This window comes from Aquila chrysaetos, chromosome 24, assembly GCF_900496995.4.
Source record: "Aquila chrysaetos chrysaetos chromosome 24, bAquChr1.4, whole genome shotgun sequence".
Lineage (NCBI taxonomy): Eukaryota > Metazoa > Chordata > Aves > Accipitriformes > Accipitridae > Aquila > Aquila chrysaetos.
In genome coordinates this window covers 16,427,013-16,442,473 of record NC_044027.1, presented here as the reverse complement: position 1 = coordinate 16,442,473, position 15,461 = coordinate 16,427,013, and the positions used below count along the sequence as shown (strand labels likewise).

General features: G+C 46.0%; 2 protein-coding genes across 5 annotated transcripts in view; one reads left to right on the top strand and one right to left on the bottom strand.

The window, feature by feature from the left end:
• Window positions 1-9,737, top strand: part of BRD3 (bromodomain containing 3) — a 52,018-nt gene extending 42,281 nt beyond the window's left edge. For 3 of the 4 annotated variants that reach the window (XM_030000129.2, XM_030000130.2, XM_030000127.2), the window contains 4 exons: window positions 506-741; window positions 1,271-1,563; window positions 3,422-3,550; window positions 4,351-9,737. In XM_030000129.2, the coding sequence (XP_029855989.1) occupies window positions 506-741; window positions 1,271-1,563; window positions 3,422-3,550; window positions 4,351-4,466 (774 nt within the window). In that variant the 3' untranslated portion in view covers window positions 4,467-9,737. The other variant, XM_041119906.1, reaches the window with a different exon arrangement.
• Window positions 9,738-11,244: 1,507 nt separating this feature from the next.
• On the bottom strand, window positions 11,245-15,164 carry BRD3OS (BRD3 opposite strand). The gene is given in 3 exon segments (XM_030000157.1): window positions 11,245-14,009; window positions 14,011-14,801; window positions 15,093-15,164. Coding segments are annotated over 2 exon segments (270 nt in total). The 5' UTR covers window positions 14,143-14,801; window positions 15,093-15,164; the 3' UTR covers window positions 11,245-13,871.
• Between the last annotated feature and the right edge of the window lie 297 nt (window positions 15,165-15,461).

Sequence of the window (15,461 nt, the reverse complement as noted above, 5' to 3'; positions counted from 1 at the left end):
TTGTGGGATATTGTCCCCTGTACCCTGTCTGTAGAAGTGAGCTGTTTTTACTGTTGTGGTTGCAAATGCTTAAGCCATGGCCTTTCGTATTATGCAGATAATACAATGCCAGATGCTATAGTGCTTACATGTGCTACTGTAATACAACAAAGCATTAATAAAATAGCTTATCCGTTGTCTCAAAGCAAGCTAGTAGGAGAGCCAAGAAGTGAACCCAGGATTCCAGACGCCAAGTTGTCAGCACTGTAGACGGAGCTATTAAGCTTAATTTTTATTTGCCTCTATAAAACAAGAATGACGTTTTCATTTGAGTCAGCTTCTGCGTACTTGCACTGCGTTTTTAAAAGAATTTTGAATCAAGCAAAGTCTCCCGAGTTCAATCACTAGACTGCTTGATCCTTGACTTTGGGATATGCTTACACCTTGGGATGTAGAGGAAGGGTATGTGGAGGCATCAGTTATCTTGCCTTGAAGTCTGATTAATTTTTTCACTCTTCTCCCTCAGCTAAAGGCTGTCCATGAGCAGCTAGCTGCATTGTCACAAGCACCAGTGAACAAACCAAAGAAAAAAAAAGAGAAGAAAGAAAAAGAGAAGAAGAAGAAAGATAAAGAGAAGGAAAAAGAAAAGCACAAAGTAAAAGCTGAGGAGGAGAAGAAACCCAAGGTGGCTCAACCACCAAAACAAACCCAACAGAAGAAAGCCCCAGCTAAGAAAGCAAACAGCACAACCACAGCTAACAGGTGAGAGCCTGCCTTCTGCAAGTTGCCTTAAGGGAAATGCCAAGAGCTTCCAGCCCAGTTCTCCTGTCCCTGATGAATTCCTGGTGAAGCTCAGTTGTCAGAGCAGTATTAACTTCCTGTTGAATAGTGTCCCCATTCCCAGACAACTCCAGGGAGTCTTTAAGTTAGAGCTGGCAGTGGAACCATCACATTTCCACTGTCCAACTCTCTTAGAATTCCTGCCTGATCACTCTCAGATAAGGCTTTGCTTTCTGCCTTTTGCGCAGCCAGCAAGAACGTGCCATTTCATTGCTGCCCCCCTGCTGCTACATGGGCTTGTTGTCATGCCTCACAGGGCTAAAATATAATAGGAGTAGAACAGCTGATCTCAGATTTCTGAACTTTTTCAGAAGTTGTGGTGCTGTTTAAGCCATCTGGCTAGAGGTTCAAAGCCAAAAGCATTGGGATGTTTGTTACAAGGGGGGTAGAAAAAAGAGTTCATTGCTTCTATATACCCATTAATGTTTCCATGCTTGCCAACCCCCCCCAGGCAGCCCAAGAAAGGAGGCAAACAGGCATCTGCAACCTACGATTCAGATGAGGAGGAGGAAGGTCTGCCCATGACCTATGATGAGAAACGACAGCTCAGCTTGGACATCAACCGTCTGCCTGGGGAGAAGCTGGGCAGGGTGGTGCACATCATCCAGTCACGGGAACCTTCCCTCAGAGACTCCAATCCTGACGAGATAGAAATAGATTTTGAAACGTTGAAGCCCACAACTTTACGAGAACTGGAGAGATATGTGAAATCTTGTTTACAGAAAAAACAAAGGAAACCATTTTGTAAGTTACCTCCTGGGGCACGTGTTCCCTCACCAGCTCTTGGGCTCAGCTTTGGAGTCAGGGCATGTGTGTCAGGATTCTCTTATCCAGCTCTTTAGAGATTCTTTTCTTCCATGAAAATGTACAGAAACTTTCTGGTTTTTCTGTTCTTTGTTCCCATGATGTCATGCTGTGGAGACCTGGAGGACTATTGTGTTCCTCTACAAGACCTGTGTGATACCTTTATTTATCATCTAGAATCTAGAAGGCGCTATAAAGGCTTCAGTCTCATTGTGTTAGGTGTTATGTGCACATCTTGAAGGATCAGTTTCTTATCCTGAATAGTTTAGCATCTAATTAGGAAGGAAACAAAAAGCATGGTTGGGATCCAAAACACCAAGGGAATAAATAACTTGCACAAAGTTACCTGGGCAACCTGTGGGTTCTGGGTGTAAGTGACTTGAGTTGTATATTCATCCCAAAACTGCTCTTCCTAGATGGCCTGATCACCATATTGCCCTCAGTCTCTATCAGATCAGAGGGTTAATGTTAATGCACTGCCAAGTGTACCATTTAGTATGGGACAGACTTTTCTCTGTGCCTCATCTACAGAGGGTGAATTGTTGTGGCCCCTTGAGAGCTTAGCACCAGCTGAACAGCAATAGGATCACTTACCTGAAGTGGTCCTGGCTCTGTCCATCTGCTTGTTGGTTAAGAGGGAGTTGTCCTGTTGTGAGTAGCTACTGTGTTATACTCTTAACTCTTGCAGAGCACTTCTGTTTCTTCACCATAGGATTTTCAGATAGGCCTAAGCAAAGCTCAGACTTTGACCCTTTTTGCTTTTTAATACGCTGCTTTGATCCCCCCCCCCCCCCCCCCCCCCCCCCCGAATCCTTCACTGTTGGAATAGCTCAGGAAGAGATTTTCCAGAGTGGTTAGGAACAAGAAGCATCCTTTTGTTTTGGGACCAAAGTGTAGAGTAACGCAGTTAACCTCAGATGTCCTCTCCTCTGAGACTGGTACACCCTGGGCTGGCAGGCTGGTGTGCCTGACCCCAGCCGGACTCTTGTGCTGTCTGCTGTCTGTTGCAATGCTTAGCGTCCAGGGGCGCACCCTCTTAGGACTGTGCTTTCCAGATTTCTCTTTTTTAAGTCATTGCTTTAAAACAGCACAGAGAAATGTAGGTATTTCCTTGCTGGATCAGGCAAAATATCTGGCCCCTGTCTTGTGCTTCTGATGCTGGCCAACACCTGTGTTCAATTACTCCTTCTTTGGAGGGTTATTTCTTACTTTATTTCATAAGTATGAGTATTGCTGGTACTTCTCACCATTTCCATCCTAACTGATGCAGCTACATTCCTGTTGTCTGCCAGCCTTTGCCTCGGTTTTTAATTAGTCCTTTTTGTTTTGTTTTATATTTAAAGCAACATAAAACACAGTAAATTCTTGCATGAGGTATCTTAAGTTTTAATGGCAGATGCTTACTTCTGACAACCTTTAATGGGACACTTTATTTTACAGGGCAGAAAACCCATGTAACAATTCTGTAATTACAAATGTGTAACTATTGACCATATAACTGGCTGGTAAGTAACCTGTAACTACAAGGTTATTACATGGCTATTTCTATCTTCTAAAATACTTTCCAGAAGGTCTCTCTTGAAAAAGTGCATGTTACAGGATGATGGCGATTGGATGATCTAGACAACGTCATTTGTTGTCCTCTATCTGGGATGTGTAGTTGCTGTGTGATCACTTGATCTTAGCAGTGTCACTGCAGAGTGGTTGCACAGATTTACATGCCCTGTAAAATAGCGATGTCCACTCTTTTTCACCTGCAACCATGCAGTTTCAGAAATTGTGCGTTCCTCCTCCACAGCTGCAAGTGGAAAAAAGCAAGCAGCAAAGTCAAAAGAAGAGTTAGCTCAGGAAAAGAAGAAAGAACTAGAGAAACGGTTACAGGACGTCAGTGGGCAGCTAAACAACAACAAGAAACCTGCAAAGAAAGGTAATGGCTTTGGTTTTACTGTGCTAACAATGCCTGAAAAGTTGTGTATGTAGGTAGACTTCCTTACTGAGGGAAAACTGCTGCCGCCTTGTAGCCTTGGGTTATCTCTGTGACAGTTGCCCCCGTTGGTCAGTAGTGTCAGGGTACAGTGAGTTACTGCTGGGCACTGAGCTACTGTGTGGGGGCTGCTGTCCAGGTAGAAGCTCTCCTGGGTGGTAAATGTGAGGTGTCTTGGAGGCAATTCATCCTTCAGAGGGAGGAGGATCTTCGCCTCTGTGTTAGCCTGTGCAGGACTCTGCGTACAGACCAGTACCACAGAGCATCTAACAGATGATTTTTCTCTATTGTGGGATTAAAAAAAGCCCAAGCCTCCATGTAGTGCAATAGCGTGAAAGATGGTACAAAAGGTTCTTCCAGTGCAAACTAAGCTTCTTCCAGCTTCGCACGAGCCAGGCAGGGTTTCTTGTGATCAGAGGTTGCACTGAAGCACGCGAGGCTGTGGACACAGCTCCCCAAGTGCTCTGCGCCATCTCACCATGAGCACTGTAGGGCTGTGGAGGACTTTGCCCTCCCTTAGGGCTCCTGTGCGGATCTCAGACTTTCATGGTCACCTGCAGCCTGAGAAACCTTGCCATCCATTGGCAGGACAGGCCTTGTTGCAGCAAGCAAAGGCTGCGGGTAAATAAGCTGCCCTGGCAAAACGAAGTTGTGAAGGAAGCCGTGGAGGATGAAGGCTGTGGGCAAACCTTTTCTATTTCAGTTCCTTGCAAGTAATCCCATCGCTGCCTTCTTCCCCGCAGAGAAATCCGGCTCGGCTCCCTCCGGAGGCCCTTCCCGGCTCAGCAGCAGCAGCTCCTCCGAGTCCGGGAGCAGCAGCTCCAGCGGCTCCAGCTCGGACAGCAGCGATTCGGAATGAGTTACAGACACTTACACACAAAACACAAAATGGACATCACCCTCACTGATGCTCTGCAGTGTTCCTTTCTCTCCTTAATATACTACTCTTGTTCCACGGTGGTCAGGTTTTTTTTCCTCTCCGTTTCTCTGAGTTTTTTATTTTATTTTTTAATTCAGTGTTATAAAAGGTTTCTTCCATTTTTGGGGGGGGGCACTCTTTTAATAGGTCAAAGATCTTTGCGTGTGCGTGTGTGTGTGACTAGACTTTATGACAAATAGTTCCCTTTGCATAAAGTCTCTAAAATACATTTTAACTGAATAAGATTGGTTGAAAATGGAAGAACTTTGAACTCTTAGCAGGAGATAAATAGCAAGTTCTGCAAGGTTTGTAGTACACTTCCCTCCTGCCCCTTCCCTCTCCCCAGAATGTTCTCTTTTAATAAGCCTGCCTGGCTCACACAAGGTAAAACAAAAAAAAAATCTTTTTTTAAAGAAATCGCTGTAAAATGGTACTGTATCTGAAAGATGTTAGCTTTTGAACTAGTTGGTGTATTTGTTATTAGCACTAGTATTCTTAATCTCGAAGTCTACAGTGTGATGAAAATGTCAGATGCTATCATCTTTTTACATAAAAACAAAAACACAAAAAAATTCTCATGTACTGTGGATTGCTAACATGCTTTTTTTTTTCTAATCTTGGTAGAGGCATAGGCACCTGTTCAGGAAGGTATTTAAGCATGAATTTAACTTTAAGCACATGAGCAATATAAGTGGTTGCATTTCTTGGTTTTCCACTCAAAATTTTCATTTTTCTTGGGGGTATGTTGGGAAGAAGGGAGCAAGGGACACTCAAGTTTCTTGGGAATGTTATTTTTAACATCAAATAGATAATTTCCAGGAAATGGACACTCTCTATGAAAGTTTTCATTTAATTGAAAACAGTTTTTGGCTGAAAGTTCTCAGCTGGACCTCAGAGTGATCCCTGCAGAGTGACCAAGGCAAGTCATGTGCTCGTTATTAGACACGTGCTTAAGTATTTTCTCCATGACAAGCACCTCAGTCTGGGCTTAAAATAAAGGAGCACTTGAGCTCCAGCTGAGGCTGAGCTGGCAGGGGAATTGGAGAGGGATGTTGCGTGTGTTTGGGGTTTGGGTTTTTTTGTTTGGGTTTTTTTTCCCCCCCCTCTCCTTATCGTTTCAGTAGTGAGCTTCTAGAAAGGGAATGCTACTTCTGTGTCATGCAGGGTGCAGGTTTCCAGACACTGAAATGCTTACCTCAATAAAAAGAAAAAAAGAGGGGAGGGAGAAAAAAAGAAAAGAGACAATTTTTAAGGCTTGCAATTTTTTGAGTCCAGCCTAATGTTTTGACCTGCACTGCTGCAATACACTCTGTTTTCACTGTCCCTAATTTCATGTATATACAAGTACTTTATTTATTAAACACCATTGGTCATTTAAAACTTAATAAAAAAATAACAAAAGCAAAGCTGCATTATGCAGACTAGCAGAAATGCAGAATTTTAATGTGGTTTGAAACAGATTAAAAAAAAACACAAACAACAAAGCAAATAAAAATCTGAGGTTTTATTTAAATACATTGGACTTTATACCTACAGGTGCTACAGTCCAGTCTATCGTGTGTCTGGTGCTCTGTCATGTTAGGTGTGTTCATTTTTGTAATTTGTTTCCTCTTCTTTCTCTTTTCACCCCAGCCCCCTTTTTTCCTGTTTTGTACAGATTTTGGAGACATACAGGTAGATACAATTTCTTGATGCAGCATGTTACTATTTTCTCAGTAGTATTTCCAGAGGTCTTTCTCCCCCTCTCTTTTGTAGAACAGTGGGGTTTTTTTTCTTTTATAAACCAATTTTAAGAAAACACCAGTTCTATAATTATATAAAATTTGTAATCTGAGGGGCAGAAATTTATTGTAAATTCTTAACTTTTTATTGTAAAGAAAAAATATACAGAGTTTAACAGAAAGTTATGCCTTTCCCTCTCCCAGCACCAGCCCCTAAGGCTGCCTCACTACTGTGGGGTAGCCCTAAAATTCAGCCTGCTGCAATCTCTGTTAGTGGTTTGCCAGAGGCCCCGTGGTGCAGATTGCACTAACTTTTATTTTTCACATAGGTGAGCGGCCCCGGAGGACTCCTCAGCCCCAGCACATGATTTTCATTGCACGCTCAGCCTCCAAGAGCTGGGACAGGAGATCGCGTGCTGAGATGTGTGGTGTCTGGGGGATGTCCCTTTGCGGGAAAGCTGGGGAAGCGCAGGGCCAGCCTGTTATTAGCACTCCATGGTTTGCACTTCCAACTGCATCCACACTCAGCTGCCAGTCTCTTACTGCCCATCGACTGCTAGACACTTACGCATCTGTCTTTAAAAATCTGTCTTTCAAAGATCAGCATTTCAGAGTGTTCTGATGTGCATCTCGTACAGCCGACATGCCTCTGTCCATGGCTTATCTGTGTAGTGGCAGTAACATACTCTCCACAGTTTGCTGTAGAAAAGAATTTGCATTTTTTTTGCTAAGGGCTGAGAGCACAATGCTGTGTTGCTGTGAGGCACTGAGTTCCTCCTATAAGTTGCTGGGCTTCTTTGGCTCATTTTGCAATCCCCAGGGTGCTTGGGCTGTTGGCAGGAGGCTCTCAAGTCTTTGCAGGTAGTTTCCCATAGTATTTTAAAGTGGATGAACTAGGGTATTCCAGTTCTTACTGAAATTAATGATTTTTCTTTTCCATTAACAATGGAGTTATTTTTAGTTCCCTTTTTTTTTTTTTTTTTTAAATTCTGCCCTTAAAAAAAATCTTCCCCTAGACAGATCCTTAGTAATATATTTTCAGAATTTACTGTGAGAAGATGTAATATAGACCTAATTAAGAGCTTAGGTTTTTTTAATGGGGTTGGGTTTCATCTGTGTTTCTCCTATTGTCTGAGACTTGCATTATCAAAACCAGCTAGTATTTTAATTAAAATAACTGCAACCGATTCAATACCATGACAACTGGGATAAACAAGCTCCCAGTTTTCCCTGCTTGAAACCTCTTCCCGTGTGCATTAACCTGAGCTATGTCATTGATGTACCATGGTGGTCGCTCCCGTGTGGAGAACAAACAGCAGGCAATAGCAGCCCGCCCGGCAGCCGCTGTCGCCAGCATCACCGCCACACAAAGCCTGGGGACCTGGCTCTGCAGCATGCCACCATCCTCCGACGTCGGGGACAACCCCGCTGACCACAGCCAGGGTACAGACATTCCTCTAGGACGCATAGGTCTGTCCCACCAAAATCAGTGGAAAGGTTAGAGCCAAAGGGTTGGGGACCAAGCGTGAAGTGATGGAAAGGGGCCTGGCCTGGGACTGTCTGCAGCACTGGAGGAGGATCCCTATTTTAGTTGGCAAGCCTGTCCTAACTTGGGGATTTGCAAGGAGAACAAGCAACCAAAACCACCAAGGAAGATGAAGAACCACCTGCGTATCTTTGATGTACCCAGCTGCAACTTGGGCTACCATTTAGTGGGAAATTTTTGCTTGTTTTCATGGAAAGTAAGGTGTTCCCTATGAAATGGCAGTTCACAGGAGAAATCCATTTTGGCATGACCTTCATTTCAGGAAAGAAATTGGTGACTCTTCATTTCAAAATGTTGTTCTTACATCTTTTCATTTTCGTATTGTTTGTAGTGCTCATTATCTCCCGACATGTCAGTAGTGGTGCCTCTTGTATCTCCAGATCAGAGTGTCTCCAGGAAAGAAGAGATGTTTTCAGTCCATAGTAAGTAGCAGCAGCCCTTAATGAGTTGGAAACTGAAATGATAGAGCATTTATTTAACTGAGTTTGTATTGCATGACATGTCAGTACCAATGTCATGAAATAACTTTAAAATGATCAAACATAAAACATTTGAAATAACATTTTTAAACTTAAGAATAAAAAAAATGAAATTTTTATGGTAGAATTTTTCTTGAACAAACAAAGTTTAACTTTGTTTTCCAGGGGAAACTTCACTGAAATCAGTTTGATTTCATATGTATGCATACACACAAATAGTTTTATTGAAACTGTTTTTTCTGACGAATTCCTGTTTTGACAAAACAATATCTGACCAGACCTTTTATCAATCAACCAGCATTACTGCACCTTTAAAAACTTTTTTAAACTTTATCTGATTGTAAGGTCAGCCTGTTTCTTGGCATACCATCAGCTGTAGGCTCAGTGGGACCAGAGGGAGATCCGCATCCCATGGGCTCAGGCCCTGATCCATCTACTAAAGGAATCTGTTGGGTACAACAGCTTTCCGCTAACCAAATGTTGTCTATACAAAACCATTTCAGTTTTGTATTGATGTGATTTTAAACTTTCCTACCGACAGGGTTTGTAACTGTAGAACTGATGTTTCAGGACTATGTAACTTGTTTGTGAGTGTGTGTATAATAGATGCACACGCCCACCCACACACACACAGAAGCACGTGTGTGTGTATATATACAAATTAGTTACCCAGTGAGGTCTCTTTCCATGTTCTCTATGTGGTAGAAGCAGACTGCAGTTACCTAATCTAGTTCTTTCTCTGTTTTGGGGACTCTTAGACCAGTTTTTAATTTTTTCCTTGTTTTGAAAGGAATGATGTTTTTTAAAGTTGGGGTTGGAGCTAGGGGGAAGGGATTGGGGCATGACAAAAACCACAACCTTTTTAGTACTGGATTTTAAAAAGATATATTCTCAAGCATGAGCAGTTACCACTAGGGCTAACTGTGGGCAGGCTCTGCATTGTTGAAGATAAATTTAGGGTAAGGATTCATTACACTAGCAGCATTATCTTGCTTGTAAAACAATGAGATGCATTTTTTTAAAGAAATGGTATTTGCATATCTTTTTAAATGTCATTTTTAAAAACAAATAAACCACCAGCTAGGATTTGACACAGGCCACTTAGAACTTACCCCTGATACTGGCATAACCAATCCAGAAAGATTTGTTGTTGTATTTTTGTTTTGGTTTTTGGGTTTTTTAATATTTAAAAAATTGTTACTTTTCTGTATGATGTGCATGCAAATTTACCGTAACTCTTTTTCTTAAAACTTTTTAGTGCCATTTCTAGTATATTCCTGTAAATGTCAGTTACTGAAAAGAAATGAGTCAATGTAAGTAGTTTAGCTTGTTTATTGCAAATTGCTGGCCTCAAACACAACAGAATTAAAAAAAAGAGTTAGAAAGTAATCTTTGATGTTACTGGTAATCATGGACCCTGGTCCTGGGGCATTCGTTTTGTTTTCATAATAAAAAGAAAAATTGTTTTGTGTGTGCAGTTTGATCCCATACTTTCCCCTCTCCTCTCCCTTCCCTTTTCTCATTTCCTTTTTCAGGTGTTGCTCTTGCTGCAGTTGAAAACTGGTAGGGCTTTGATCGAGCAGTCAGTTGAATAGCAGCAGTGCTGATAGGCAAACATAAATATACTAAGACTCCTAATGCCACAAGTATGGAAATAATTTGGAAGTCATTTTGCAAGTCCAGTTGTTAGCTCTGATGGAGTGCCACACTGATGGGGCAAACTGCTTTCATAGCAGGGGGCAAGTCTGGGGCACTGCCAGCTTGGCCTGGGGTCTCCGAATCATGGGTCAGTGCCTGGCGTAGACATGCTCGAAATACACCTTTCTGTTGGTGAGGGAAACGCTCAGGCTGCTTTAATGTACCAGGGCAGCCAAGGAAGGACTGTTACTCTGCTAGAAGCCTACAATCTGAAGGGGTCTTAGATTACCTGAGAACTGCATCTGAGTGAGGTAAGTTCAGCTGAAAAAGAGGAGATAGAAATTTCACCCAGGTTTAATGCTGACTACTTTCAAGCCACCAGGACCTGAAGAAACCAGAGGGACGTTCTCACCAGCACTGGCAGCAATACCTGCTCCACCAGCCGGTGCTGGCCCTGGAGGTCACCGAGCCCAGGGTGACCGGGACACGGAAGACACAGCTGGGAAAGTGGGGAGGCCCAGAGTAGCTGGTCACATTCACAGCGGAGTCTTGACATTACTGTATGGTGGCCAAAATCTATTTTGGTCACTGGAGAGTATTCAGGTTGGTTTTGCTGTTACGTTTCTCAGATGCATGCCTGATGGTTTATTTATAAGGTAAGGGTTACAACAGCCAGGTTTCCCCAGGGTTAATCTTTCTCTAACCCTGTTCCTGCTCGCTGGGTTTAAAAGCCATGCTCTCTCTAAGGTTTCAGCAAACCTGTTTTGCTTAGCTGTTGTATCCGTGTAGCTGTGTGTTGTATCAATGATACCCCCAAAGGAAACGTTTGTTCAACCTATCCTCTCAAAGTCTCCTGTGAGGCAGTTGCCCCACAGGAGGATGTTTTCTTTAGCATTTACTAGTGAGTTATTTCTAGGTGCATCAAGGAGTGCGGCTTCCTACAGGCTTGGAGGAGGTTAAGGACAGGCAGAACACAGTTGAGGTTCAGCTCACACCGATACCTGTATCGATAGTGGTGGTTGCATGTGTGACATCCAGAGGCTGTCCTCATCCCCAAATGCACCACTAAGACTTGACAAGGGCTGCTGGGCTTGGAAACCTGGAGGAGCCTCCTCCGCACACGGCCAGTCTTCACAGGTAAAGCGGTGTGACTTTGGGGAGGGAGGTTATCCCCAGCCCCACCAGTAACTAAGGTAATTCCCAACTGGGAGGAACTGCCTGTCTGCTGAGCTTTCCCTCTTCTGCCTGGGTGGGGATTGGGAGTGATAATAGCTGTAATCCTCACATGTGCCAAAGTGATTAACATGCAGAAGAAAAACAGCTGCTCGCGATGATGCATTCAAATCATTTTAATGCACTTTATCAAAGAGGCTACAACAGCATTTTAAATAAGTGCATCAACACTACACAACTGGCTTACAGAAATGCTCGCTCATAGCAGCCACTCCACAAACCTGCTGTGACTAATAAGGACACACAGATATGGAAAATAATACAGTCACATTCACAGAGAGATGGAAGAACGAGTCGCACTCTTCCTGTACTGTCATGCCCAGCCTCAATCCTGGAAGAATTTATGCACGTTTTTATTCTTCTGTAGTCCAATTAACACTCTTCAAATAACTGAATTTTGGTTTACCAGCCACATAAACAAAAAGAGACTGATTATACCCAAAATAATCAAATTTCTTACTGAAATAAAAAAAAAAAACAAGTGGGGTTTTTTTTCTATAAGAAAAGTAAAGAAAATGAACAGCTGGTTTTGGGGATGTGCTGTTCCTTAACCTCCCAGAGTTCGCATGCTCCCCTGGGCTGCTGGAAAGGCCCTGAACCCACGTCTCCTGCCTCTCCAGGTCGCTTCCACCTGCAGTTTCCAGGGGAGCTCTCAGACCAGCTTCCTGCCCATTTGTAAAATTAATCACCGGTTCACTCAGCCAAGAACCGGAGCCCTAGGTGGGTCACGCATCCCAGGCAATGCTCTACCTTAAACAGCACGCTCAGTATGGGAGCACCGCCAGCGCTGCCGGCAGCTTTCTGAGTCTCACTAGTTCCGTGAATCTCGTTGAATGCTTTTTCCCCAGTTGAAAAACATTTATTCACCAAAATATTTCTCAGCCAGAGCTAGTCCTGGTAAGATCAAGAGGACTATGTGAGCATGCAGAGCAATGCACAGGTCTGCAAAGCACTGAGGTCCATCAGCAGGTTTAGTTTTATGAGCACACACGTAAGGTACCAAACATCAACACATGCATAAATAGTACTTTAAAAAAAATGAGCTGCCTATGGTTTGCAGTGTGTACACGTGCTATGGATCAGGGCTGAGTACATCAAACCTCTATGACCTCACGTTAAAACAGGTATGTTCTGCTCAGCACATGGAGTTAAGCAAAGTCAAGTGTGTGTGTTGTAGCATTTAACCCACATGGGAGAGGTGGAGAAGATTGTTCTTCACTGTATTAAAAAAATAAATAAAGTGCTTGATAAATGAACAAGAGGTTTTAGATAAATATAAGTAATAACTGTGCCTAATTTTAGGCAGGTAAATAATCCACACTGAAGTCAACATCAAATACTGATTTACTTGAAGTTAAGCCTATACCTAAGTGCTGCTGGATTAGGCACACAGGGCTGCAGGAGGACATCCGAGGCAGGACATAAAGGGAGTCTGTTATTTAAGCCCAATGTTATACTTCAATGCTGAACCCTGGGCACATAATTAGCACCCCTAGAAGTGGTACTGCTTTGTTTTTAATAAATATTTAGGTGCTTGCCAGGTGGAGTTTCTCAGCTTGATCTCGCCTTGAGCAAGTTAGGGATTCAGCTCTAACGGAAACAACCTGAAAGCAGTCTCTGTTCCAAGAAGTGCAACTGTGTATTTTCCCCTCCTAAAATCCTTCAGTTAGTTGAAACAAATCCTCCCAGATGCAACTTTTAAAACACATGCACCAACTCTACTATCCAACCCAAATTAGAAGATAAACCCTTTGAAGCTACTGCATGCATTAAAACTTAAACGCAAAGCAAACTTCAGTAGACTGTTTTCTTCTGTAACCGAACTCTGGGGGCAGATATGTACTGTGTAGGAGTTTCCCTATGTCCCTTAGCAGGAGATGTGTGTATTTACAGGAGCTTTCCTCCTGTTGCTTTCCTGGGCCTGTCCCTCCCCTTCAGGTGGTTCACTTGGTGATCCGTCCCTGAAGCGTGGGCTGGGAATCTACCTGCGTGAAGGGGGTCAGCTCCACCGACTCCAGAAGTCCTGTCTGTTATTTCCATAATACCAAACTGTGGCATCAGAGAGGACCCTTTGCTTTGCACAGGATGAAACTGCAGCGCACCTTTCCTGCCAGGTGTTTTGAAGGCTCAGATGAAATTCTCCATACATTCTTTCCCTCTTTCCCCCCCACAATAGATCACTTCATTGCCTGGTTGTAAGAGACCGCTTCCAGGGCAGTAATTAAAGGGAGACAGGGCAAGCAGAACAAGTAATGGCTGGGTAGTTTTGCAGATCACCTTCCTGAAAATCTTAGCCTCGACAGAAATGGATCTGTGCTTGCCTCTCTCCCACCAGCATTCGCAGAGCTTTGGCAATGGTTAAGGACTAGCAAGTAAAAGTGCCTGCTGGGGATGGTTCCTAAATGACAGCGGGTGTTTCTCACGGTACACGAGCCACTTAGAAGCAACACATGGTCCAGCACGGACCCTGCCAAGATGCTAGGCAGCAAACACGGGCTCGTGAGTTCCCGAGTGAGACTGTTTTTGTTATACACACTCAAGGACATGCAAAATCTGATGCTACCAACAGTAAAAACAAACGTAAACTTCAGACAGCCGTTCTGGCCTATCCCGTACACACTGCTTTAGCCGCAGGTCTGTTGTGAGGATGGTGCAAACCCATCTCCCCCAGCTTGATACAAGTCTGGTTTGTCTCCACGTGTGGATTTCTGATGCAAAGCCACCGAAATTACATAATAGCACAAAACTTAGATTGCCCCGTGTCCCTGGGGACATCCAGCTTGTTTTTGTCCCGCACCAGGATGGCTTCATTGCCGTACTGCGAGTACCACATACTCCGACTCCGGCTCAGGTAGGTGTTGGGGGGGGGCCGACTCCAGTTTCTGCTGCTGCTGCTGCCAGATGAGCAGAGAGGTGTCCCTGTACCGCAGCCGGGCGTAGCCCTCAGACAAGGCTTTTTCGGGCAGGGGCACCCTCCCGTTCATTACTTTGTCAGTCATCCGCTCAAGGATAGCTCCGAAGACGAGAGCTCCTTCCCGGCAGCTCCGAAATAGACCCCGCTGGGTCGGTCCAGGTTGACTGCTGCTGCTTTGAGCTCAAGGGAGAACATCCCCAGGGGCACGGCTCTTGGGACCCACCAGCCGTTGGTCGGTGTAAGCACCACTCAGGAGAGGGAGCGGGGATACGCGTGCCCCAAAATCACAACGGGCAGCCTGGCCTTGCTTAAATAGCAAGCCAGGACTTCGGAAAGCTTATCCAGTGGTGACGCCGCTATGTGTTTCATCTTGCGAAGAGACCACAGGCACACGAGCTGCTTGTCGTTGGAGAGTCCATGAAGTATCTCAATAGGTGCGAGCGGTGGCTCCACGGCGCTGGGCTTGCTCTGCAGCCGGGCAGGACGGGCTGAGCGGCTCTGGCTGAGCTTTGCTTCCCTGAAGAACAGATCCCGAAGCCGTAGGGCAGACCTAAGAGGTCACCAACGCTCAGGCCCACGCGTGAACTCTCCACCCGTGCTCCACGCTGACGCCAGGCTGATGGATGGGCGCTTAGCAGGTCACGTACTCAGGGATGCAGGAGAAGATGCCGCCTCCGGCCCCGGTTACGGTACCCGAGCTGGGATGCCCGTCGCCTCCTGACGGCACCGCTTCGGGGCTTCAACCTGGGGGGGGGGGGGGAAGCACGGCGAGAGTCACCCCAAGGCCTGGTAAAGGGGGTCCCTGCCCCGCGAGGGCCCCTTTCCCGGCACCACCGTGCCCCCCCCCCCCCACCTCCCACCCTCCTCCCCAGACCCCCCCAACCCCTTCCACCGGCACCGCGCACCAACCCACGGCCTCCCGGGGCTTTCCCGCCCCCTCCTGCCCCTGCAGCGCACCCCGTGGGGCACCCCCCCACCCCTACGGGCCCCCGAGGGGGCCCTACAACCCCCGACCCCCCCCCCCCCCGGCCCCACCGTGCCTGCGCTGCCCGGCCCGGCCCGGCCCGGCCCCGGCGCCGCTCGGCCGAGCAGCCGCGGAGCCGCCTCCCGAGCGCATCACGGCGGGAGGAGCCAGAGCCGCCGCCGGGGGGGCCGCGGGCCGGGGCGGGCTCCGGCGGGGGCACGGCCGTGGGGCTCTCCGGGCGGGGTGCGTGGGGCCGGGGCACGGCAGTGGGGGTCCTCGAGTGGGGTGCGTGGGGCCGGGGCACGGCCGTGGAGCACCCCGACTGGGGAGTGTGGGTCCGGGGCACGGCAGTGGAGCACCCCAAGGGGTTGCATGGGTCTGGGTCACAGCAATGGAGCACCCCGAGTGGGGAGTGTGGGTCCGGGGCACGGCAGTGGAGC